The 25353-nt window shown below is 38.5% G+C and overlaps 1 protein-coding gene across 1 annotated transcript in view; it reads left to right on the top strand.

Moving 5' to 3' along the window:
• Positions 1 to 25353, top strand: part of galnt16 (UDP-N-acetyl-alpha-D-galactosamine:polypeptide N-acetylgalactosaminyltransferase 16) — a 44266-nt gene that overhangs the window by 16031 nt on the left and 2882 nt on the right. Inside the window, exons 5-14 of the mRNA XM_014989101.2 lie at positions 1609 to 1674; positions 9156 to 9277; positions 14141 to 14228; positions 14794 to 14878; positions 16168 to 16271; positions 16854 to 16980; positions 18216 to 18308; positions 18798 to 18881; positions 20392 to 20518; positions 23038 to 23154. Coding sequence (XP_014844587.1) covers positions 1609 to 1674; positions 9156 to 9277; positions 14141 to 14228; positions 14794 to 14878; positions 16168 to 16271; positions 16854 to 16980; positions 18216 to 18308; positions 18798 to 18881; positions 20392 to 20518; positions 23038 to 23154 — 1013 coding nt within the window. The remainder of the gene's footprint in view (positions 1 to 1608; positions 1675 to 9155; positions 9278 to 14140; positions 14229 to 14793; positions 14879 to 16167; positions 16272 to 16853; positions 16981 to 18215; positions 18309 to 18797; positions 18882 to 20391; positions 20519 to 23037; positions 23155 to 25353) is intronic.

The raw sequence follows: 25353 nt of genomic DNA on the forward strand, positions 1-25353 counted from the left end.
TCCTTTTCTGGTTTGAGACTCACAAACAGCAAAGTCAGTTCACTTTTGCTAACCTTGCTAGGAAAGGTAGCAAAAACTTTCTTAGCAAAGTTTTTCAACGTTAGTTGACCAAAATCGAAAGCATGTCATGTGACATAAAGTTCATTCAAGTCATGAAAATGGGTAACATTTTACAACAAGAATTGGCTTAAAAGGCCACCTTTCAAAATGGCCGTCAACCTGAAATTCAAGTGGCTAATGGGAAATACGGTAAACATACGACACGAGGGGTTAGCATGCTAAATTTTTTTTGTTTCTTTCCACACTTGAAATATTTTTACAGTAAGATGCTGCACTATAAGTGTCTTCACATTGCATGTTAGGGAAAAATTGGCTTTGCTAAATGTTGTACATGCTAACTGCTATCAATGTGACTAATCTGATTAGAAATAAACCATCAGAAGTGCTAATAAACCATAGTTACTCCTACATTGGCCTCCATGTTGGATTTTAATGAAGCCCCTCAGAACCTCCAATTAATTAACACATCTGTCTTTAATCACATCAGATAGTTTGACAATAGGTGTTGCCTAACAACCTGATTTTGTCTCGTTTCTGCAGAAAATTTTACTTTTGTCCGCCTTGTAATAGATTTTATTTCCGAAAACCTTTAAAAACACATATTTATTTCTTTACATTCCGCTATCCTGCACCAGTTTTAGCATAAAATCCTCAAAAATGTGGTGTGCAGTTGCAACATGGCAATGTGTGAAAATGTATAATTTGTGTGCTGCATCGACGAAACACACACAAGCGCTCAAAAATGGACGCTCACACACACACATTCACACTCACACACACTTAATCTGTCTGAAATTCAACATCTGCTCTGTGAGTGTAACCCACGGCTTTCCTCTCATCTTCCCTGAGTGATTAGTCTCCCATATAGACATGTTTACACACACACACACACACACACACCTGCTGTCCCACGCTCAATCTCTCACACACACCACACACTCCCGTCCCCTGCGACACGACCGTGTCCCGTAAATACAAACAAACGTGTTTGTACGAGCGTCGTTGTTTAATCAAAGAGGATTACAAGTTGTCGAGCTTCAGTCTGCGACCATAAGGCTGAGATGGGAGGAGGGGTGGGGAGGAAGCTGCTAGATCTACCCACAATCCCTCAGTGAGATCACACTCACTCTCTGCTCCTGATACTAATCCTCAAAAGGGCAGGAGTGTGCATCGGCGCCCGTGTTTGCAAAGCCGCTCGTCCCGCAGCAACAAAAAGGTCTGCGGCGGCTTCTGGCCGGTCAAAGACGAGTTGAATTTGTTTATGGAAAACAGCACAGCGAGGTGAACGATGCAGCAAAATGCTTTTGTTTGTGCTCACGTTTATGTCTTTCTGGGCATCAAACTTTCACCAAGAATGGATGCTCTGCTGGTCGCGCGGCTTTGTGTGCTGTGCTTGTGGGTCCGAGTGACTGACAGAGGCAATAAAAAGAGATGTGATTTCCTCTGTGTGTGTGTGTGTGTGTGTGCGTGTGTGTGTGTGTGTGTGTGTGTGTGTGTTTGTTTGGCCTCCAAACATAACATGTCATCTCCTCTGCTCTCCTCCTCCAGCTGAGGACTGCCAGCTGCTCTCCCAGATCCCCAAAGTGCGCTGCCTGAGGAACAGCAGGAGAGAGGGTGAGTGGGAAGACTGGGACGAGACTCGAAACTCTGCGAAAGGGTCCGGTGGGGAATGTGCACTGCAAAAACACAAAATATTACCAAATAAATTCTGTCCAGTTTCCAGTGCCAATATCGTAGCACGCTTGAAATAACAAAGAACTTTTCAGGAAATAATAGGAGCTTGTTTTATGTCACTAATTACTTAATATTGGTGAAAAAGTACTAGACTACCTCACTCATAACAAGATCATTTTCCCATGTCATGTTATGAGTGAAATAAATTGGCTGAAATAAATTAATGAAGCGAAGATAAGATGACCCATATGAGATGTAGATGAAATAAAATGAATAAATATATGAAAACATGAGCTGTAAATAAAATTAAGTCGTGGCGTGAAAAATTTATGTTTTGTTAAAAAACAAAAAAACAATGGATGTAAGAAGTTCTTCGGTCTGTTTGTCCTAGAAGATCAAAGCACATTAATGCGTAAATGATCCAGATCTGAATCCAAATGGGTTTATGGAAAGACATAAAAACTAATGTTCACAGATGTTCTCCATTTAATCTGACTAAACCTGAGCAAAAACATGTCCGCCTTTAGGTGGACCAAGCCAGTAGAGAAAAACTTCAAAAACCTCCATTCACTGCATTCACTGCAGTGAATGGAGTAAACATATTTTCATGCCAAATACAATTTAGAAAACATTGTACTCTCTTCCTTTTACTTCACAATTCAGCTTTTGATTTGTTGGTCTGTTTGTGGTTGTAACCTGACAAAATGTCAGCAAAAGTCCAGCACTGCATCTTCAGACTAAATGAATTATTTATTGTTATTCATTTTTTAAAAGGGTATGGCTTTCCAAAAATAGGCGTGAAATATTGACATATTATCTATCCACTGCATAATCACATCACATTTTCATAGTCGTCTCTACCAGGCTGAAAAGTTCCTCCTTAAATCATTTTTACTACGTTCTCTTTGAAAGCTCTGTGTTGCTCTCTAACAAAATGTATATTTCTAGGCAAAACCCAGATTTTGAATGTATGCCCCACACTTTTTAAATACTGAATAAGTTGTTTTTTCTTTTAAATACTTTTTATAAATAATAAAATAAGGAGATTAGGAATGAAATATTTAATCCGATTAATTGTAATTATGGAAATAATCGTCAACTAATTTAGTAATCAATTAATCGTCACCTGGTCCAAATTTACCAAAGGAATGCTGTTACTGCATTTTAGGCAACAAAATTGTTTATTTTCTTATTTGATAAAGGAATTAAATTGTTTCTTTTTATTTCAACATATTTCCAATACTGTATTACAAAAGCTTAAAAAGTTAAATGAAAAATCTGTAGAATGTGCCAATTTTTTAAATCCAGTTTATTGGTTAATCATCAAAATAATTGACAGATTAATCGATAACTGGAATAATCATTGGTTACAGGTCTAGAAGAGATTATTAGGAGTGTCCCAATACAATTTTTTCCACTTTTGATGCGATACAGATATTGCAGTATTGAGTGTTAGCCGATATGATATTCAGTCGATACAATATCAGGATGAGTCATACATAATTTTACCACTTATTTTGTAGTGTGGAATACTAGAAAAGGCTTGATCCAGTGATATTATTCAATCAGACAACAAAACTCAACAACCACAGGTATGAGAGTAAATTATCTATTTATTATTAATCAGTGGGTCCAAGTGCTGCTGTGTAGAAACACTGGGTCGGACTAAATCCTGGTGCAGAACACTGGAATGCTTTTGTTGCTTTGCTTATATCAGACCATCATACTCGTCTTTTGGTTGATATAAGACCAATATCAGATATTGATTTTTGATTGGGACACCCCTACAGATTAAATAACTACCTAAAGAATGGTACATAGGCAAAACAAACACATTCAAGAAGAGAAATAAAATAAGTTCTAAAACGACAAAAACACAGGTCATAAAATTGTTCACTGACTCCCAAATAAATGGTGCTGATGACGATTCCTCAATAAAGCACTCCACGCCAAAGAAATGCAAGAACGAATGCTTTAAAACCCAGCTCCTTGTTTTTCATCAGCAGTGTGGAAAATGTTTCTATTGATCTATGACAGCAGAGCAAATATGACTGATGGTCAATGGAAAGCCTGAATTATTTCATGAGGCTGAAACCACATGAACCAAACTGTACTGTTTTCTTGACAGGCTAAGTACCTTTTAATTTTAGACTTAATCAACCATTTTATTAAAAGAAAAGAAAAAAAGAACAATAGCGTTCTTTGTATGTTTCTCATTTTGAGGCTGAAGCTGCCAGTAGTGACATCATGCTGTTGTAAAGGCTACTTTCTGTTTAAATAAGTGAAAAGCAACCTGGCTTTTGGTGTCAGATGTGCAGCACTGAGAGGTTCCACATCTCCTCTTACGTGTCCTGCTACATTATGGAAATCACTCGGATGAATTAGTTGAGGTTAAATGTTAAAACCACTGGAGTTCGGAGCCAGGAGGGAAGTTTCTGTTTTTTCTGCTTGTGCTGCCACTCACAGCAAACTAAGCATTTGTTTCGGCTTAAGAAGCACAAGCACATGCTGACGAAGCAGAAGCACGTCGGATTCAGGCCAGCGTCGTCCGACCGGCGGTCACAGTCGACCAGATCAAGCTTATCTTAAAGATTTCCTATTCCGCCAGCTTTAAAAATCCGGGGCAGGGAGCTAAAGCTTCGAGCATGAGCTAAATCTTTCACAGCTTTTCTCCGATAAAAATGTTCAAGGCAGATTACTGTTTTCACTTCTTTTCTTTTTTTTTTTTACCACAACAGCAGAAGAAGGAGAAAAAAAAAAACATGGTCACATCATCTGTCGGTGAATTGATTTGAGTTTTAAATAGCTTCACAGCTTCAGGCATCATTGAGTTTCTCTCATTTAATGCGTCGCACTGTGCTAGAGGTTAGTGAGCGCTAACACAACGAGGCAGGCTTTTCTCATTGAGTTACCACCCAGCTAGTGTTAATGGTATTAGAGCTAAAAAAAAAATGCTTTGATTTTGTTCCCATGTCAGCTCTTAAACTGTTAAGGCTGTTCTAACGTGATTTAGTTCATGCTAACGTAGCTCTTGCTGTGTGTTTTTTGTCATCTGTAGCAGAGGTTTCCTCCAGTAAGGCCACGTTTAGCTACATTCATCTTCCCCTCAACTCTGACTACGGCTCGGCATTTATTGTATCATTTAAAATTTATTGTGATACATTGTTTATCATGATAATAATTTCGATTTAATTCCAATTAATTGTGTTTAAAAACCCACGAACTGTCGTACTGTCAGGATTGTTAACTTTTCTATTTTATCCTCGTTTTGTTCAAAGAAAGCATCAACAAATTAGAAAATACAATTAAATGCAGTTACGATTTTCAGTTTAATGTTAGAAATTATACTTGTTTGTGTGACTGGTGACCCAAAGAAGCTCATGTTTCAAATGTTTTTCAAGCAGTATTTATGTGTGTGGGGCTATAAATGCTGTGTGATGCAGTCGCAGCCATGCAGTTACCTAAAAAAATAGCAATCAACTGTTCTTATCGTCACTTTTTTCGTTATCACAATAGTACCACAAAATATTGTGATAAAACTTTTCAGTCCATATCGCCCTAACCAGCCTCCCTGTCTCTGCTGCAGAAAAGTTATCCCCACAGCATGACACCGCCACCGCCATCTCTCAGTATGGGGATGTTCAGAGAGCATTTTGCATGTAGACCAGACAGTTTCACTGCGCAATCATGTGCTTGTTCGTGTCCGACTGCCTCATAAAACCTAAAAGCACCAATAACTCCACGGGGCAGAGGATCTGGTATAACAGCAGGTTTAACTCTGCACCATTGGACCAAGATGGGACTCATTATTTTGTAAAGCCTTCATTAGTTTCAGTAAAAACAAATGTGCCAATCTGCTGCAAGCCATGCTGAGCAAAGCTCAGAATCAGAATCTTGTTTTTGTCTGATTAAATGATAGAAAAAAATAAAACTATATGTGTCATTAGAAATGGTAAAATAAGTTTTTTACTCATAAATATTCTGCTTTGTATGTCTTTCTTTTAACTTGATAATGCAGGAAAACCATGTAAGCGCAGAGAAATGTGCATTTAAATGTATATCTGAATGTAAATATATGTTTATTTGATGAGTTCAAGATTTTGTGAGCTTATGAACTAGTGAACTTCCTGTGTGAGACATGGACACACAGGAAGAGTGGACCATTCAAAGCAGGGATGTTGAGCTTATTTTCATTTTTGGGCCATATGAAGATCATGAATGTTCTCAAAGGGCTGGTTGTGCCAGAATGCATAATAATACATGTAAAATCTTTTTTTTTTTTAATTAAGACATTACTAAGTAGCTGTATCTGCATTCAATAAGTACGTCTTAAAAGTCTTAAAATTAAATAATATTGAACAAATTTTTACAATGATCAGTTCTCCTAGGATTTCACAATTGTTTTTGCATATTTTTTTTTCATTTTTCAAAGTAGCATAAATTTAGAAATATTTGCCAGAAATCTTGTAATATTTGTGCCTCTTTGTGATGGTAAATGTGTCTTTTAGCTACTTGCCGAATCGATCACGGACTAAAGATTGACAAGTAAGGCTGAGAAAGAAATACTGCCACCTGCAGGTGGGAGTTAGCAGTCACTTGAACCCGACATTTTTGGCCATTCTTGCTGAAAAATTTGCAATGAACTGTTGATTTAGTGGGAATTTTTCCAATAGCAAATAAAGCCAGAGCAACTGATTAACATAATTCACCACTAAACGTATAAAAACGGCTTTGATTTGATTGGTGAAATAATATTTAAGCATACAGCTGTCATTGAAGGTTTTATTTATGCGTTTCTCAGGGTCACATAAAAAGTTTTGTTGGTCCGGATTTGGCCCGCAGACCCTGAGTTTGATGTAAAGTGTTTCTGTTGTACCTTATGTTTCAGTACACAGGGACGATGATCAGTGGCGCACCGCCTCCAGTCTCCCATGTAAATAATCACTCTCTTTACTGTAAATAACCAGTCAACGTAAACATGACATCGGTTTAAAGGGTCATAAAGGTCACACAGGTCTCGGCCTCTCTCACACTTCCTGTTAGTTCTATCATCCCGGACTAATCTAATCTGGATTTACTCTAAAAGTAGAGGCCAAGGGAGTTTTCTTATATCGATAGGATATCAACTATTTACAACCTTTTTTTTACAAAACCTAAGTTTACTGTACTGTAGGGAATTCCACGTTAAAATAAATGACCGTAATTGAAGATGCAGCTTTATTAATGTCTTGTTTTTAACATGACATCTTTTGAAATACACTTCCCTCCCCCCCCACCAGTTTAGATGACATCTCGTTAACAATCCATTTATTTCACTGGCGTGGAAAAAAGGGGAGACATTTTGGTATTTAGCTCAGGCTAATCCAGTTAATCGCTTTCATGTCTAAAGGCTGTTTGATCTTCAGAGCCTGTGCCAGCTTATGTAATGCGTAAATATCACAGAAATGTTTTCATTTTTTTATTTTTTTTCCCCAGAAAGTCAATTAGGTTTAATAGGAACCGACATGAGGCTCTTTTTTTATTATTATTATTAAAGAAGACGTGGTGGAGATGGTTGATTTGGATTTTCGTAGTTCGCAAAAACTGTTCACTGAGAAAAAGGAGAAAAACATTTTTCTGTTATCGTTCCTGGCGATCCAAAGCTGCCGGGCGGCTTGAGTGGAGGACGTATGGAAAGAGAGAAAGGTCAAACTTTGTGCACTTTGCAAAACAAAGTGCCATCTGGAGGATTAAGTTTGTAGCGAGGTGAGGGTTTTGTTTATTCCGTATTTTGTCATGCAGATACTTTCTCTATGCTCCAGTGTCACTCATAAAATATTCTCTGTGGCATTTCTGAAAAATACATTTTCACCAGAGGGAGGAACTGATTTCCTGTCAGCTTCTTTAGTGTGCAGCCATCTGGATATTCCTCAACTAGGCCTTCATTTTGATCAACTAATCATAAGATCCATTCCTGCAACAATGAGTTGACGCTGGAGAGAAAGTGAAAAGATGGGAAGAATTAATGGTTTGTTTATTTATTTTTTTGTAATAGGGAATTTATACCAAACATCCCAAAGCTCACCCATGGAGATCCTCCAAAGACACTCGTCTAATTAACAAGCGAAGTTGCAGGCTTTTTGACAAATTCACTGAAAACAACATGATTAATTAGTTTGGCTCAACTTTATTTGCGAGCCAAGAAATACTGATTCGTACAGCCAAGTTCCAGTCTCTTATTTTTCTAAATCTCTGAGCTGCTGTTTTAATGATTGTAGTTGTGATTTCTCTTTAAGAATCATAATTACTGCTCCAAATCTATTTTGTTCTACCCTTCATACCTCAAGTGCATGTTCATTATTTATATACGGAGCAGAGGTGATGTCAGCTCCTTCTGGTTTGTATATTTAGCCTTTCTTACGTTCGCTTCAGTTTTATTTTGGGCTATAAAATCTTCAAAAATGCTGCTAAATTCATAAGAAGTATTCTACAAATACAAGCTGGTGTGGCATTCACATGGGACTGGCATGTTTTCGCTTTCAATTCGTAAGGAACAAAATAATAGCCCTTAGCAGTGTGCCACTCTGGCTCATTTGTGCTAAATGATTCATCTAACAGGCTAAGCTAAAGAGACGGTTTAAGTGAAGCAGAGTGCTTTGGAGATCAGAAATGACACAATAAAACCGCATCTTAGCACGTTTCCATTTGCTTCTCGAAACACCACATGTGAAACCTCACATCCTAGACCCAGAGGATCATCGCTACTTACGTTAGCTATTAACATAGTTTGCAACAGCTAGCACTGCTGGCTATAAACAAGGGTTCCTGTGTTTGTTCCCTAGATGACACACACAGGAATCTGAACTCTGAAACCTCTGAAAGGCTGCTAACATTTTCAACTTCTTTTCGATTCATTGCAGACAAAGGTTGAAAAGTTTAAAGAATAAATAGATTAGCTTTGCTAGCTTGATAACTCAATCATCATTTGGACGATTGTTGGTTTTTTATCTTGGCTCTCTCTCTTTCTTCCAAAGACTGGATGATAAAAGTCTTCAGTCTGGTGCGTTTGTCTCGACTAGCTTCTTTTTGATGGACAGTTCTGTTTACAAAGACTTCAGAATTAATTTAGTTTGTTTGTTTCTGTTGTTTTGTTTATTTATTTTGGATATTTAGCTCCAGTGCTAAATGTTTGTTAGAAATTAAAGTCTGTTGATCTTTGAAAGACTTGCATTATTATGCCATTGCTATTATATTACTTGAAAATGGTCTCAAAATGACGATATTATCATTTATCGCAATAATTTCTGGGACAAAATTTGGTATTGTGACACCCCTGTGTGTGTGTTCATGTTTGCTCACCATGTTTTCCTCTGTGTTAATTATTAGCAACCTGCTTTAGAATTTTTAACCTTTAAACGTCTGTGTCATGTGTTTTCCGGCAGGATTGATCCGATCACGAGTGAGAGGAGCCAACACGGCCTCTGCCACCATTCTGACCTTCTTGGACAGCCACTGTGAGGTCAATGCCGACTGGCTGCAGCCGATGATCCAGAGAGTCAAGGAGGTACAAAACCAGATTCATTTGCTCCTGTTGGACGTTATTTACACGCAGGATGAATTCACCATCACTCTGCCCTCACGGCGTCATTCTTTACCTGCTTTTCAGGATAGATTGTAACGGTCAAATTGTAATCGTCTGATCTCGGGCATAGATCTCCATTTGTTGCACAAAGTTTTAATTCATACCACATTTTTCCACTGCCACCTATTTACTCTGGGTGTATTCACACCAGCCATGTTTAGTGCGCTTTAGTCAAACCCCAGTTCGTTTCCCAAGAAAGTCTGGTTCGTTTGGGGTGGTATGAACGCTGATGTAGACCAAAAAAGCGAACTCTGGTCCACCTACAAACCTAGCTCTCGGTTCAGATAAAGTCAACTCTGGTTCGGTTGGGTGTAAGCGGATGGGAGAACGCTCCAAAAGCAGGAGGCAGACTACAGCGCAGGGCATTGTGGGTAAATGCAACATAAACAAACCCAAGTCTAACGCCAGCATGAGAAATCCTACAACCGCTACAATCTGATTGCATTTCTGTTTACATTTTTTAAAGAAGAAAATTGTGCTTATATCTTCTTCCAAGGTTTTTGTGTCGTTTCCTTCAGTAGTTCTTGGTATAGCGCCTCCACAGGTGAGGAGGGAAACAGGTTTTTCACCGTTCGTTTGACACTGTGCAGCGAGACAGAGTCCCACCAGCTGAAAATGTAACAAATGTTGCAAGTTTGGTCCTCAGTCGAACACAGTCCACCAGACTATCAGGAGCGAAAACACCCCAGGTGCAGTAAACTGATGCATGTCACAGACTCGCTAATGCCGCTGTACAAGAATGTTCAGTTTTGGAAGCTAACATACGAGAAAAAGAAGCTAAATGTTAGAAATCTGGGAGCAAAAACCTGCAGTTTTTTCCCAGCGTCTGCTTTGTGTTTGCGCTGTGTTGCATTTCGCTCAGTCGGTGTTTACTCTTGCTCCTGGCAGCTCGCCGACTCGGTTTGTGATCAAAACCAGCCTTTGTTAATGCAGCCGACAGATTCTTCCAATTCAATGCATCCTGCAAATTAAGTTATGCAGCCCACCAGGAACACTACCATCGCATCCAAAGTAGAATACCCAGATTATACAATGAAATGCAAGACCAGCCACTTTTCATTAGTAGTTTTATTTTCGCTGTAATTTTAAATGTGACCCCTCAAGGACATTTTGTCCCCGTGTCTGAGGCGCGCGAAGCTGCAGCACAGAGAACTGACTTCCTCTTCTACGCCTAGAAGAGGAAGTCATTTTGTCGTCTTGATGGAGAGCGATGTAACCATGGAGTGAGAACATCATCGCTTGCGTATGAGCTAGTTAATTTAATATTCCCTTCAATTCTTTCCTCTCTGTGCTGGAACTGCATGGGTTATTACATCCTTCTCCATATATGGTCGTGTGAGATTGCTTCTCATATCCATCTCACAAGGCAATAAAAACAATAACTTTTTACAATACAACAACAGAGAAATTCAAAAAACTGTATTTATTCGCCCTTCTTTGTGCCAAAATGTGTCATTTTTACAGAGCCCCTTCAGAGATATTTTGCGTCACCTCACAAAAGTGTTGTGTCCTTACACAATACTTGGTGCTGCCTCACAATAGATTTTGCTTTTTTTCCCTCATTAATGTATTTACCAGTCGGTTCTTGCGTCATCTTCAGTACTGAAATGTTTCTGCTGCAATATAAGTTCTTTCTACGGTGTTTACATGTGTGTTAATGTCTCGTTTGTGAGTTACCTGAAGTTTTTTCCTCTTTTTCTTGAGGATACAAATGCACCAGAAGCAGATGTGCAAAAATGCCAAACAGGTCAAACATTGGCTTTCCATCTAAAAGATGTAAACGGAAACTTTCTGTAAGGACGAAAGAAAAAGAGAGCACATCAGAACCATTTCGATTATTTTTGCGCTACGTTTACGAGGAAACATGGTGGCGTTTCGGCTGTGTCGTTTTCATGTGCCGTCCCATCTCCACCTTACACAAACAAACACAAACAAACATGGATCAACTTTCAACCAGTTTCTGTACCAGGGAGCCACGTATAAACACGTTTTCACTGAGACTCTGTAAAGTTGAACATTTGACATTTGTTTTCACTGTGACTGTATACAAAATAGACCAGTGTGTATTTGCTAGTTTACTGCAAGGCAACGCGATATTTATTGCGAGGTAACGCAAAGGAATCCATATTTTTCAGGTGTTACATGCTTTGCAAAAAAATTAAAACGTCATCTCTAATTAGAAACCTACATGACTAACCGTCTTCTAAATCTAAACCAGCTGAAATATGTTACTTTCCAGCTAGATAAATTCTCAACCCAACACATCCACTTATTGCAAACCTCCGTGTGCTGCAGAAGCGCTTTTAAAAACAATGCTCCTTTTGTTTTAAGTCACACCACGGGTGCGTTTACATCGTTTGCTTTCGGTGAGCTCGCCTTGTGCTCTGAGCTGCTCTGACTCATTCAGCTTTCGTTACGGCCTCTCAGTCTGGCATTCATGAGAGCTCAGTGATAATTCACTACATCCTCATATTGACTCCATCTGGTCCTGAAGCCGTTTGTTCCCCTGAAATTACAGCTTCGGGCTTAGAGTGGGAGCCAAAAGATGCTGTTTGTCTCCACATGGTGACCACTGCTGATTAATAATTCACCACAATGACTCAAACGGCTTTAATTTAATTAAATGCCAGGAATTAATAATTGCCCACTTAAGTTATGAAATTGTGGCCGTCTCTGAAGTTTGCGCTGCTTTTCGAAAGATGAAGAGACTTAAGGCAGTAAAGAATCATTTTGAAGCTTAGTAGTAAATTTGCAGGCAGATTATTTTTTATTAATGCTTTTTTGTTTTTGACCGTGTGTTTTGCAAAGATGAATTATACAGCTGTATAATTTCATTTTTGATCCACTTATCTTCCATTCATCGGTTTTCTGAACCCGGTTTGGGAACAACTTGTAAAACAAGTCCAGCTATTATTTATATTTTTGCTTAAAATCAAAAGTATTGACATTGTTCGATGGAATTTGATGATAAAGAGGAAAAATTTTAATATTTACCCTTCAAACGTTGTAATTATAAAATCTATTGACAAACACAGTTATGGTTTTGTGTGGACGTATTAGCGTAGCAACGATTCATGTCTTCGTACAGAGAATATCCAGTTACAGCCCTATGAGAGGCCCCATGGGCCAAAACTTACAAACTCTCTTACACGTACTATCAAACTCTCTTACATTCACAGTCAAACTCTCTTACACGTACTATCAAACTCTCTTACATTCACAGTCAAACTCTCTTACACGTACTATCAAACGCAACGGAAGTTAACTTAAAATTAACCGTGTCAATCAGAAAATTTCAGTTTCTGATTGGACCCCAGGCAGGAGTAGGCGGGTTTTCAGGAACAGAAAAATAGCTGAGCGGCAGCGACTAACAGAGGCAACTAATATTTTAAATGACATCGTTGGCGCTCCTACAGTAATGTCAGCATTATCAGAAATGTTTAGAAGCCGACAGCCAGCATCGGAAACCCCATCTATCAGTGGGATAAAGCTAGCCGTCTCTTCGGAAATGGCAGTAAAGCCAGCCTGCACTCGATTTTAATGTGCGCGACAGCACAAGTTATGGCGCTCTCTTTTCAAAATAAAAGCGCGTCTCTGGTTTATGTTTGATTCACACGTCAAGTTTCTCTCCGATGGCTATAACAGACTAAAGCTTTGTGTTAATTAATTTGCAAAACGACATTATGTATCTGAAGAAAAAAGAACAATTGTGTGGGCAAAAAATCCTGTAAAGCACATATGTGCAACTTCAGTTAAAATTGGTCTTATAGGTGTCCCTGTGTCATCCTGAAGTGAGAGAAGTACCTGGTGTAAGATATTGTTTATGTAATCTGAAAGATTTCTTTGCTTGTCAAATGTCAGCAATTTTGATTGAGGTTGCACATATGTGGTTTACAGAATTTTTTGCCCACATAATATGTTTTAATTTATTTTCAGATATATGATTTCCTTTAGCAAATCAATTAACACAAAGTTTTACATTTTTAAAGCCACAGGAGAGAAACACGAATCAAACATAAACCGGAGGTCCGCTTTTATTTTGAAAAGCCTGCCTGGGGTCCAATCAGAAACTGAAATTTTAAGTTAACTTCTGTTGCAATCAAACTCTGTTAGAGAGTTTGATAGTGAATGTAAGAGAGTTTGTAAGTTTTGGCCCATGGGGCCTCTCATAAGTAAGTTTTGGCCCATGGGGCCTCTCATAAGTAAGTTTTGGCCTATGGGGCCTCTCATAAGTAAGTTTTGGCCCATGGGGCCTCTCATAAGTAAGTTTTGGCCTATGGGGCCTCTCATAAGTAAGTTTTGGCCCATGGGGCCTCTCATAAGTAAGTTTTGGCCCATGGGGCCTCTCATAAGTAAGTTTTGGCCCATGGGGCCTCTCATACAAACACACTGACGCGGCTGACTTCTGCACAAACAACAGCGTGTGCGGATCGCCTTCGCAAAGACTCGCAGAACCAGCAGGAGCCAACAGTTCCCTCATCTGGTGTATTTACTTTGGGGATCGGGTTGCCTTTGCCTTAGCGGGAGGTGGTTTAACGCTTCACAGATGTGACTCCGTGAATAATAATAATAATAATAAATAAAAGCTTCAGTTTTGTTAACAAATAAACCAATAAAAAAAAACTTGACCTAATCCGTTCCTGCTGTCGTCCTGGTGTTGCGTCATAAGTTGTAAAGTGAAAGCTTTGAGAACGTGTCGTTTGTGTTTTGCTGTTGAATGTGATGTTTCTCTGATTTCTGAGTCATCTCAGGATCTCTCTGTATCATTTCTTCTGTTCCTTCCAGGATCATACGCGAGTGGTCAGCCCCATTATCGACGTGATCAGCTTGGATAACTTTGCTTACTTGGCTGCATCTGCTGACCTTAGAGGAGGTCAGAACCCGCAACAAGGCAACACACACGAGACGTCAGCACAACGTCTCTTACCCTATTTCTGCTGTAATACCAAAACTATTGAATCAGCCCTCTAAATTGCAAAAATCAGGTGTTTCAGTCTTTTCTGTGAGCACTTATTTAAAACTCTTAGATGCCCTAGTCTGGAATTGGCCCAAAATGAGGTCAACATGGTTAAGAGTGAGTGATGCTGGTATGCAGAGAGTTCTGACCTCAGTCCTTATAAGAGCTCTTTTGGGATACATTAGACTCCAAGCCAAGCGATCTCGTCCAACATCAGTGTCTGACCTTACAAATACTCTACTGGAAGAATTGTTAAACACACCCAGAAAACAAACTTTCTAGGTTCTTACCAGATCTGGTGCACCGTCATTCAGCTCTGATAGACATGGATGTAAAACACAATTTATCAGGTCAGATCAGTTTGCTTCAGTTGTTATAATTTGTCGATCTGGATGCAGTAACTAAAACACTGAATATTTGTTTCATTTTATGTATTTATTTTTTACTTCCCACTCCATTCATGCTGTCTCTTTCATGTCAGGATTCGATTGGAGTCTCCACTTCAAATGGGAGCAGATTCCCATCGAGCAGAAAATGGCGAGAAGCGACCCGACGCAGCCCATAAGGTACTGCCAACTCTGCGTTTTTAACTGATTCAAACCCTGAAATGCACCATCTACACACATCTGATCATTTAAAATGATTTACATTTTTAAACTTTAGGTTTTTAAATATCAGAACTTTTTTTTTTTTTAAGTTTGCTCATTTTGGTCTTTTAAATTCAGTGCAGAAAAACATCACATTAGAGGTGCAGTGTTATGTAAAATATGTAAAATTGACTTTTTGAGCTTTACACAATGTTTCAATGTTATCCTCTCATCAAATACATACCTGAACGCACTAGCAGGCAGAGGAAACCTGAGCAGTTATTTCGTGAAGAAAAAGTCACCGTGCTTCAGCTTGTTAAAGCCGTTCTGAGTCGCTCCTTTCACAGTGAGAGAAAAAAATAATATATTCAAAAGTGGAAAACTATTCTAGGCGGCTGCCAATCTTTCCAGTAATTCCTATCCCAGTCGCTATGAGGTCAGACTGTGCAAAATACAAAAAAACATTTAAAATTCCCCACAAAACCCAACATACATCTAAGAGCCTGAGGGTCATTTAGCATGTTAATTTAATTGGAACAAGCCTGAGTGAAGCAGAACGTTTGTGGAAAGAGGTGATACCATAACAGCCCCGTGTTTGGTTAGCAGCAGTTTGGCAGCAGTCCTTTAATTTCTCACACTCGGGAAGACGCTGATGATTAGGGCGAGTTTTTATTTTTTTCCTTTGTTGATGAAGTCAAGTGCTAGAACGAAAGCAGCAGCGTGTCAAGGTGTGGGCCAAAATACAAAATCCTCCACTATTATACAGCAGTGGTGTTTTTTTTTGTTCTTTTTTTGGCTAAAACATCTTTTGGAAAGAAAGAGGTGAAAATTATTTTAATATGACATTTTTTTATGATCTATTGCATGAACTAACTTATTCACCTGTGGTGTTAATTGTGTTTCTTGTGCAACACACCAACACACCTGCAGCTATCGCTGCAGCAAGATGAGGTTCGATAAAGTGTTGACTCAGGAGGGATGAAAACAAATGCACACCACACTTTTCAGATTCACATAAAACTTGTGAAAGCTTTTCTTCTTTGCTTTAAAGCTTGGCTCTATGTTCTGTTGGCCTCTTTCATATAAAAAAAAATCTCACTGAAATACTGTGAAGAAGTGGTTATAATTGTTTTATAGTGTTGAAAAACGTAAGTACCACTAATATTTTTGTGAAGTTTTGTTTTGGTAGCAATTAAATGTACATTTCTAAAAGTCTTTGTTAGCATCAATGAAGGTGAAAACTTTTCCTTGTCCTTCCGTTTTTACAGGACTCCTGTCATTGCTGGTGGGATCTTCGTCATGGACAAGAGCTGGTTCAACCATCTGGGCCAGTACGACACTCACATGGACATCTGGGGCGGGGAGAACTTTGGTGAGCATTGTTTCCGCTGTTTTTTTTTGTTTTTTTATTGGGATTGTTTCCAGTAAACTGATTTAATTTTAGTGAATCTTTTTTTTTCTTTTTGAAAAACAAAAAAATAAATAGTGTAGACCAAAACACCAGACTGAACATTTTTATCATCCAGTTTTTGGCAAAAAAGAGAAAAACAGCAAATCAAGCAAATGAAAATGATTGAGTTTCTTTTAATTTATCATTTGATTAATTGATTTATTGTTTATTGTGGCAGGCCTTGCTACATGCCTAATGAAGCCTATAAAATTATGCATAAAATTATGAAAAGAAAGAATTATGGAAGAAAGATAAAAGTGAAAATGCCTTTCAGTCTTGATTTAACCTGGACTCATTTGGATGCTGCGCACATTTACAGCCCACCATCCTTGGAACTAGGAAAAAAAACCAATGTGAACTACGATAAACTTCACAACGATAAAAATCTGTTTTCTCCATGAGACGTAGCTGGGGAATTCAGCCAGAGGGATTTTACGATGATGCAGTCTTTGGTTGTTGGGTAAGATAAATCAGATCGATTAAACCAAACCCGTCCTCGCGCAGAACTGTCGTTCCGAGTCTGGATGTGCGGAGGAAGTCTGGAGATCCTTCCCTGCAGCCGCGTGGGTCACGTGTTCAGGAAGCGCCACCCGTACGACTTCCCAGAGGGCAACGCTCTTACCTACATCAAGTGAGTGAGTGGGCTGGCTGTTCACCTGCAGCATCATCTGAGAGCCACCGACGCGCTTAGTTCTGTGACTCTCTCCCAAAGTAGTACACGACAAATGGAGTTAGATGTGAATGAACACGTCAGCTGACACATTTGAATACTTTTGACTCATTTTACACGTGTTTTCGTGATGAATGAGCTGTAAAACCTGTTTATTCCTCATTTTGAATGTGCTGTTTGAGTAAACACACAGAGCGCTCTGTTTGTGTGATGCTCGTCGTGCTAACGACGCTAATCGCCATTAAAAAACAACCAGCTAAAAGAGTCAACTCCAAAATTGAGTTGACAGAAAGCCTTGAAGACTATTTTGATATTTTTTAGATATGCCACATTTACTAAAATCTGTATTGTTTTCCGGGGAATACACACATAGACTTGTGTTTTCTGCTTTGTTCATGCTAGCTATGCTAATTGTGATAAAAAACTATTTTAAAAAATGGCTACAGACTTCACATTTTAAACAGTAAGCTGTTATATTTTGTTGTTATTTTTGTTGGATAATAAAATAAAATAACAAACTAAAAAATAAATAAATGAAATCAGGAAAATTGTTTTTAAAATGCAAAACCCTTATACATTTGCTGACCTTTCATAGGTAATACGATGTCACTTCCACTCCTATCCTAAATAATTAATGGCCAGTCACAGCAGGAACACTAGAAAATGTATTTTGCATTTTGTTCTTACATATATTTTTCATATGTATAATATTAACTCTTTAAACCAGAAACCTTAATAATCTAAAATCAGTTTTGGCGGGTCGAAACTTGACATACGTCAGTTTGGCCACCTGACTCTGACTGGTGCATTTCTACTTTTGTTCTTCCTGCGAATTTCTCATCTTTTGCGAATATAAACTAAAAATCTAAATTCTCAAAGTGAAATGGAGCAGATGACATCAACAATCAACACTACATGGGTGATTCGTACTTTTTCACCATTCAGATGAAACATAGCTCGTCTCTGAACGCCCAAACCCACATGTTGGAAATTGACCTCAAAATGTTCTAAGTTGCTAAAATACCCACAAATCTAACATTGTACAGCAAGATTTTCTCTCTGATGGAGAGAGATTTTTTTTTTATTTTATGTCTGGAGGCTGATCTGTCCTACGCTGTCATTAGAGCTGACTGCAGGAATCCCAGCAGCGCTCTAATCATGGCATCTAAGCAGGTGTTGTGTCTGTGCCGACGCAGGAACACCCGACGGGCCGCCGAGGTGTGGATGGACGAGTATAAACAGTACTACTACTCGGCACGGCCGTCTGCTCAGGGCAAAGCCTTTGGCAGGTTTGTCTCTTAGAATTATTCCCCCTCAGTGTGTGTGTGTGTGTGTGTGTGTGTGTGTGTGTGTGGCACAGCATGAAGACAGCGGCCCAAAAATAGGGCTGGTAATGTTTCACACAAGTCAGACCCATTTTAGTCAGGCGAGCTACACTTTTAAAAAAAATGCTAACAGTCATGCTTTTTAAAAGGGCTGACCTAAATCTGATGTGTAATGAGCAATTATTTACTATATATATAAATGTATGTATATGTATATACGCACATTTTTCAGTAGTTTTATCCACCTCAGCTGTTTCTAAAGACAGACTGAAGAAAATCTGTTTCTCCATATTTGAGCATAAACTTTTGATAATGTTAAGTCATGTTGGTTGATTTGTATGTTTCTGTTTTCTAATGCTTTCCATCATGTCTCCCTGTCATTGTCCATGATTTCCCTTGTTTCTTCTCTCTCTCTCTCTGTTTTTTTTGTTTTGTTTGTTCTTCATCTTGAAGCATTGCAGACCGCCTGACGCTGCGGCGGAAACTGAACTGCAAACCTTTCCGTTGGTACATGGAGAACGTCTACCCCGAGCTGAGGTGGGATGATTTAGTAAAGGAAAGATTTTGTGTCGTCTGCATTTGTTTTTGTAGGAGGAAAAAAAAATAGAGTTGAACTAAAGTCTGTGAGCCAAGTAAGAGTTAAATTCTGTTGGGGTGGGTTTTTTTTAAAGACGTTTTCTGAGCTATGAGGAAAAACCCACATGGGATTAACAATCTTAGGTTTTTCTCTGCTGAGAGACGTGAAACAAAAGAGGAAGGGAGAGGCTTTCCTGATTTATTTAAGATGTTAAGTTTCTTCTCAGAGTTTTTTTGCTTGTGCTTTCAGATATTTTTTAAAAATATCTTAAGAACTCCAGCTGATGTCAACAAACATACATTACAGCTCTGGGAAAAATGAAGAGCCCACTGCACTGAACCCCAGTGAGAACCTCCTGGTTGTTCCACCAAATATGGATTCCTGAACTCTTTCTGAGTTAAAACATCAGTATTGTTGTTTCTAAATTAATATGAACTTGTTTCCTTTGAATTATTTGAGGTCTGAAAGCGCTGCATCTTTTTCATTATTTTGTCCATTTCTCATTTTCTGCAAATAAGAACAAAATTTTTGCTTTTAATTTCGGAGACATGTTGTCAGTAGTTCGTAGAATAAAAGAATCATGTTCATTTTACTCAAACACATATCTATAAAGAGTAAAATCAGAGAAACGGATCATTTTAAATGGTCTCTTAATTTTCTCCAGAGCTGTATATCATATATATGACAGTTTTGAGCAGTTCTACCTGCACATGAATATAAATGGTTTCCTTTTTGCGGTTATGAATAAACATTCACACTTCCTTGCAAACGTATTCACTTTTCGTCACATTAGAACTACAAATTTAAATGTATTTTGTTGAGATTCTATGGTGCATTGAAGAATAAATGTACTTAATTTTGAAAAATACAAGATATTTAAAAACAAAAGTGAAAATCTGAAAAGTGTGCCTGGCATTTATATGTAGGCTTTGAAATCCTTTCAAAGTTTTTTCAGATTGTCGCTGAAAGCCTAAAAGAGGGAATGAGCCAAATTGACCTTTTATTTAATTTTTGGAGAATAAAAACAAATACAGACGTAGCTGAATTTCCCTTGACATAACTTTAATTCTGAGATCAAAAGCCTTTATTTTTACTGTCTGGTATGTTAAAAATAATTGACTTAGCCTGGAAAAAGTAATCGCACAACTCCAAAGAGGTTAGCAACCCACCAAGTTCAAAATCAGTCACCCAGATGTAACTGACTTCAGATGGGAACGTTTGAATTGATTCATGTCAGGATCTCAGAAGCTTATGCCTTTGACCTCTTCCCCACTGCATACGCTCCAAATAACTGGAGTCTAACCGAGTAACTGTATATGTCCAGAAGAGCTGGCTGTAACAAGACACAGTACTTGTGGAGCGAAGCAATTACTCTGTACAGCTATCCATCACCGGAGTCGATCTGCTCTTTATTGTTTGTAATAAGATCGTTTCATCAGCCTTCCTCCTCGCCGTCTCCGGTTCCCGTAGGGTCCCTGAGCAGGAAGCCGTGTCCAGTGTGCTGAAACAAGGCGGCATGTGTCTGGAGACCCGTGGGAGGGACGGCCTCGGACTGGCGGAGTGCCGCGGCGCCGGAACCAACAGGCCGCAGTCGCAGGTGAGGAGACCAAGGATGAAAGTTTGCTTTCTAAAAGTAGCCTTCTTTAAGTTTCAGCTTCAAAGGGATAGTATAGTTAACTTCTGTTCCCTCATCAAAAGCATACCTGGAGTGTTGCCGTGACTCAGAATTGAGAAGTCCTTTAATCTCCCATGGCAACCATTCAGCTGTGCAAAACGCATGGGTGGAGCTAGCTCCACCTTCGAGGACGAAGCTGCAGTTTACAAGCTTCCGCCTCACAGAGCAGCGCTCACCCACTCAGCTCCTTCAGACTAGCCAGCAGCGATTAGCAAACACCTGGTGGACCTGAGCATCTGCTGAGCTCTTGATGCTTCTTAGTTCAACGCTGATAAAAATGTTGTTAAAGGGTTAATAGAGGAGCCATGTTGTGATGACTTCCTGAAGGCGGAGTTTCAGAAGGAGCAGACATTTTTAAAGAAACAGTTTCAGTGTGTTAAATTACAAAGTCAAATTTCTTTTAAGTCATGTTTGATATGTACAGCATTTTTATAACAACTGGAGCTAACATAGTTACTTTATTGTGCTATAAAATGGCACTGTGTCTGGAACAGTAATACTTTAAAATGTAACATATGGTTCCAGTGAAATTAAAGAAGATGATTTTTATTTTCATTTAGATTATTATTTTATACATTTTCAGGTCAAAATGTATATAACTGCTGCATCATTATTCGTGATTTTCCTGGGTCTCCTTAATTGATCCTGTTTGGTTGTTTTCTTTTGTTTTGTATCCAAAACAAAATTCCAATTGTAGTCTTTTTGCCTAAAAATTGTTGAATTATCTGACACAGACAGATAAAATATTAGCTGTGTAGGTGTAATTCATTTTTACAATATGTCAAATTATATGAATAACAAAATACTAAAATACGTGCAATTTAAACAATTTAAGCTAATTAATCACTCATCTAAGGTGTCTTTAGGCATCTTTAGGCATTTAAAATACATGTATCATTCATTCATTTCAGATAATTCAGTTTATTTCAGTTGAATCAGTTTTATTTGGTTCAGTTTTGTTCAGCCCGATTATGTTTGATTCACTTTAATTCAGTCAGTCAATTTCCATTCAGTCTAATTAAATTCAGTTCAGCCCAACAGAGAAAACTGCTTTGGTAGCCGTAACGGTGGTGGGAGCAACAGAGCTGTCGAGCCCTTTGGGAAATATGGCCAAACGATTTCATTTCAATTCAGTTTTATTCGCCTGAGAGAAACAAAACTCCTGAGGAGAAAAAAAAGGAGAATGGCAGCACTGCTGAACCTTGTTCATGTCAGTTCAGTTCAGCTGATTGATTGAAGGACCCTGCTGCGGTCAGAGTCAATATTTCCAGGACACTACTTGATATTTGTCATAGGTCAGCTATGGGAGTGAGTCAGCTAAATCAGCCTTCCACAGATCACTAACTAAAGCTCTGGACCAAGAAACGTCCTCACAGTTCCTTCACGATAAAAGATTTGATCCTATGCTTGTGACACTGTAGCATACACAGTTTTAGCAGCAGCTAAACTCTGCTATCATGCAGCTTATGGACGCATTTAGGGCAATATGTGTTATTTACCACAAGTCAATAACAATAGACATGTGATCAATATCATTGGATTATATGGGTGATAGAATATTTATTAATTTCATTGAACTCTGATCCAGAACCACACGGCATTCTGGGGGATGTAGGCAGAGTACAGGTTATAGCTGCTCAGCCTCTCACGGCTGGCTCATGGTGGCATCTACTAATTCACTTTAGTGAGTTAATTGATGCTAACTTACTGATGTTAGTTGTTGCCAGGTAACTCTTTGGTTACCAAGCAACAACCTGTTGAGTAACTTGCGCAGCAGCTGTTTCAGGTTTTGCCACTGTGCCTCATAATTGCTTGAAAATAAAAAAAAAAACAAAGGTGGAGAGTATAAACTGTAGATGAAATAATATTTCAAATATTTAAAATAATATTTCAGATATTTAAAACAAAAAAAAAACAAATCAATAATTATTGATATCAATAAACATATCGTGATATATGTTTCTGTCATCGTCTAGCCATGTGGAAAATTCTGTGACATAAACTTTTAAATGCTGACAAACCACATATTCCACACATAGACACTCCCTGCTGTGGAAGTGAGACAAGGGCTACTGAAAAGTCGCAACAGTTTCATGCTACTTTATGCAATTGCTCTGTCTGATGAAGAATTACTCACTTCTGCATGCTGAATGCTTGGAGTGGGCTAATTTCTTGACATTTAGATGCACACAACATGCTATGTCTATATATGTCAGCATACATGGAAAGACAGGAAACTGTGACAGCAGCTTTAACTCCACAGGAAGTCTCTACAGTACACTGAGTATTTTTTATTTTATTTTTTAAACTTCAATTATTATGGGAATTTAAAAGGCAAACTTGAATATCACTTGTAATGTTTTACTTTAAATGAGCTATTAGTGAACTTAAGCTGACCTTGCCTGGTGTCCACTTCCTCAATTGGTTTCTGGGTTTTGCAGAAGTGGGAGCTGGTGGAGCCACTGATTCGGCAGCAGGACCTGTGCCTGGCTATTTCTGCCTTCACAGCAGGGTCAAAGGTCAAGATGGAGCTCTGCAACTCCAAAGAGCCCAGACAGGTAAGGCGAAGAAACACTGTTTAGCAATAATGTGTTGTTCTTAAAACATTACAAAAATATGAGGTTTTACCGGTGATGAATGGGTTTTTTGCAACTTGTTCCGTGTGTTTGAGCAGCAAGAGTTTACAATCCGATGTGTTTTTCAGCTAGCCAATGAAAGATAACTAAAACACAACATGTTAGTTTTGAGTTGAGGAGTCAAAAATATTTCAAAATCTTTGTTTAGTTATGCCATCATACTGTTTATGTTTCACAAATGTCCCATATACAATTAATTATCAGTATAACAGAAAATGTATAATTTCAGATAAACATATGCCTGCAACCTCTTCTTCTTTAACAAGATTTATACTTACCCACGATGGAGACTTGAGTTTCAGACTGGACTTGTGCTCTAAATATTTGAATTTTGACTTAAACTCATGGTCTAATACTCAAGTCTTATGCAAAATGTCAAGTATTCAGGAGTAAAAGCAATGCAGCAAATTTTACTGGACAGAGCGTAACAGTGTTGCGTAACAATGTTGGGCTATTAGTAGGGTATAAGAATAAAATGGTTCTTTCAGACCTGAGACTTGACTTGAACTTTCCCTTTAAAAACTTTAGGCCTGGTTTGGGCTTGGGAAGAATGACACCAGAGATGTGAACATCTCTGGTGCTTACCTCTAGAAACAATTTTAGTGAGTTCGATACTTGTTTTATGCCCTCTAGTTGAGGATCTAAGTGCTACAGGTGGCAATTTATCACTTTACCCTATATTCCAACATGCATGCAGAAACAGGTTTTTATTGAAACCAAAAGTATTTTTTTGTGAAATGGTTTCAGAAAGGGAAGTCGTTCAGAAAAACAAAACCACCAATATTGGGTCAAAGATAATCTGCTAAACCGAGCAGCTGTGATAAAATGACTGTTTCAAAGACCTAAACTGTTAAGTCATGAATTAACAGTGATAACCCAGGTCCGGTTACTGGAAAGCCTGTAAAATCAAAACATTACTTCAACATAGTACATGTCTAATGACGCGAAGTGGGCCAATCATGACCTGATCTATAGAAATGTAAGAACAACCTTTTTTGCATTGACTCAACTTAAATAGATCAGCTCATCAATCTTTTTTTTTTTAATCCAAGACGACTACAAACAACAAGCAGATGAGAATTGACTTTTATTCAATTTAAGTCTTTTATTAAACAGAATGTTTTGTTATACAATCCAAACCGCGGGAAAGTGGTGATCAACTTTCACAGGTGTTGAGTTGCTCCATTACAATACATGCAGGCTTTCAGAAAGGAAGCCAGAGCAAAGTTTAGATCCCTGTAAAGCCAGTTGCCAAAACCGTTCCTGACTAAAAAAGAACACCAAGTCCAGCCAATGGTACAGAAATCAATGTTCAACAGATATTTTTTGCCAAGTGGATCAACTAGAGAAAAAAAAACATAATAATAACAATTTTCTGACTATTTTCTAATCATCTGTGAGTTAAATCATGAAGGGATTTTTAGAAAACGAGGTAGTTTGTGATCAGACGTTGAGCTGCCAGAGGACCCGTGTTGGACCCAGTGACCTTATTTTACTAATGCAGATCCTGGCAGTGATTTTATAAATGCAGCAGATGAACAAGAGCTCTTAAAAACTCCAGGTCCTCCTTGCTCATTCCTTGTTCTCCTTTTCTTTCTTTTTTTTTATTTTATTTTTTTTTTTTTATGTTGAATGAGAACTTCCTACACGGCCAGAGAGTTCGCTCTGTTTGTGATCGATCAATGACGTGTGTGCGGACGTCTTCGGACTCCCGCCAGGTCTTCTTCCTTGGCCCGTCTCGATCCTTTCAGAGTTTTTTGGAAACATTCCCCCATCGGCAATCAACCACTCATTGCTGATGGAGACATTTGGCACCTTTGTCTCTTATTCCCTAGAAAGAAAAGGGAGGGAACAAAAAATTCTCCTTCTTGACTGTGCACTGATCTTTTTTCTGCGCGCCAGAGGACATGTCATCCATCACCAGCATTACTCGGGCTTTTCATAATCTCTCTCCTGGAAAACGGTCTGGAACGTTTATGGCTTTTCTTTCTTGCTGTTAATAGTTTGTAGCCACTTTCTGTTTTTTTTTGTTTGTTTGTTTTTTTTCTTTTTAAATACCGGTCAGTTCTGGGTGGTTTTCAGAAAATATTGTTTATTTCTGCTTTGCTAAATTAAAGGCTG

The sequence above is a fragment of the Poecilia mexicana genome, unplaced genomic scaffold, assembly GCF_051168715.1.
Source record: "Poecilia mexicana isolate PSO_F unplaced genomic scaffold, ASM5116871v1 scaffold_22, whole genome shotgun sequence".
Taxonomy (NCBI): domain Eukaryota; kingdom Metazoa; phylum Chordata; class Actinopteri; order Cyprinodontiformes; family Poeciliidae; genus Poecilia; species Poecilia mexicana.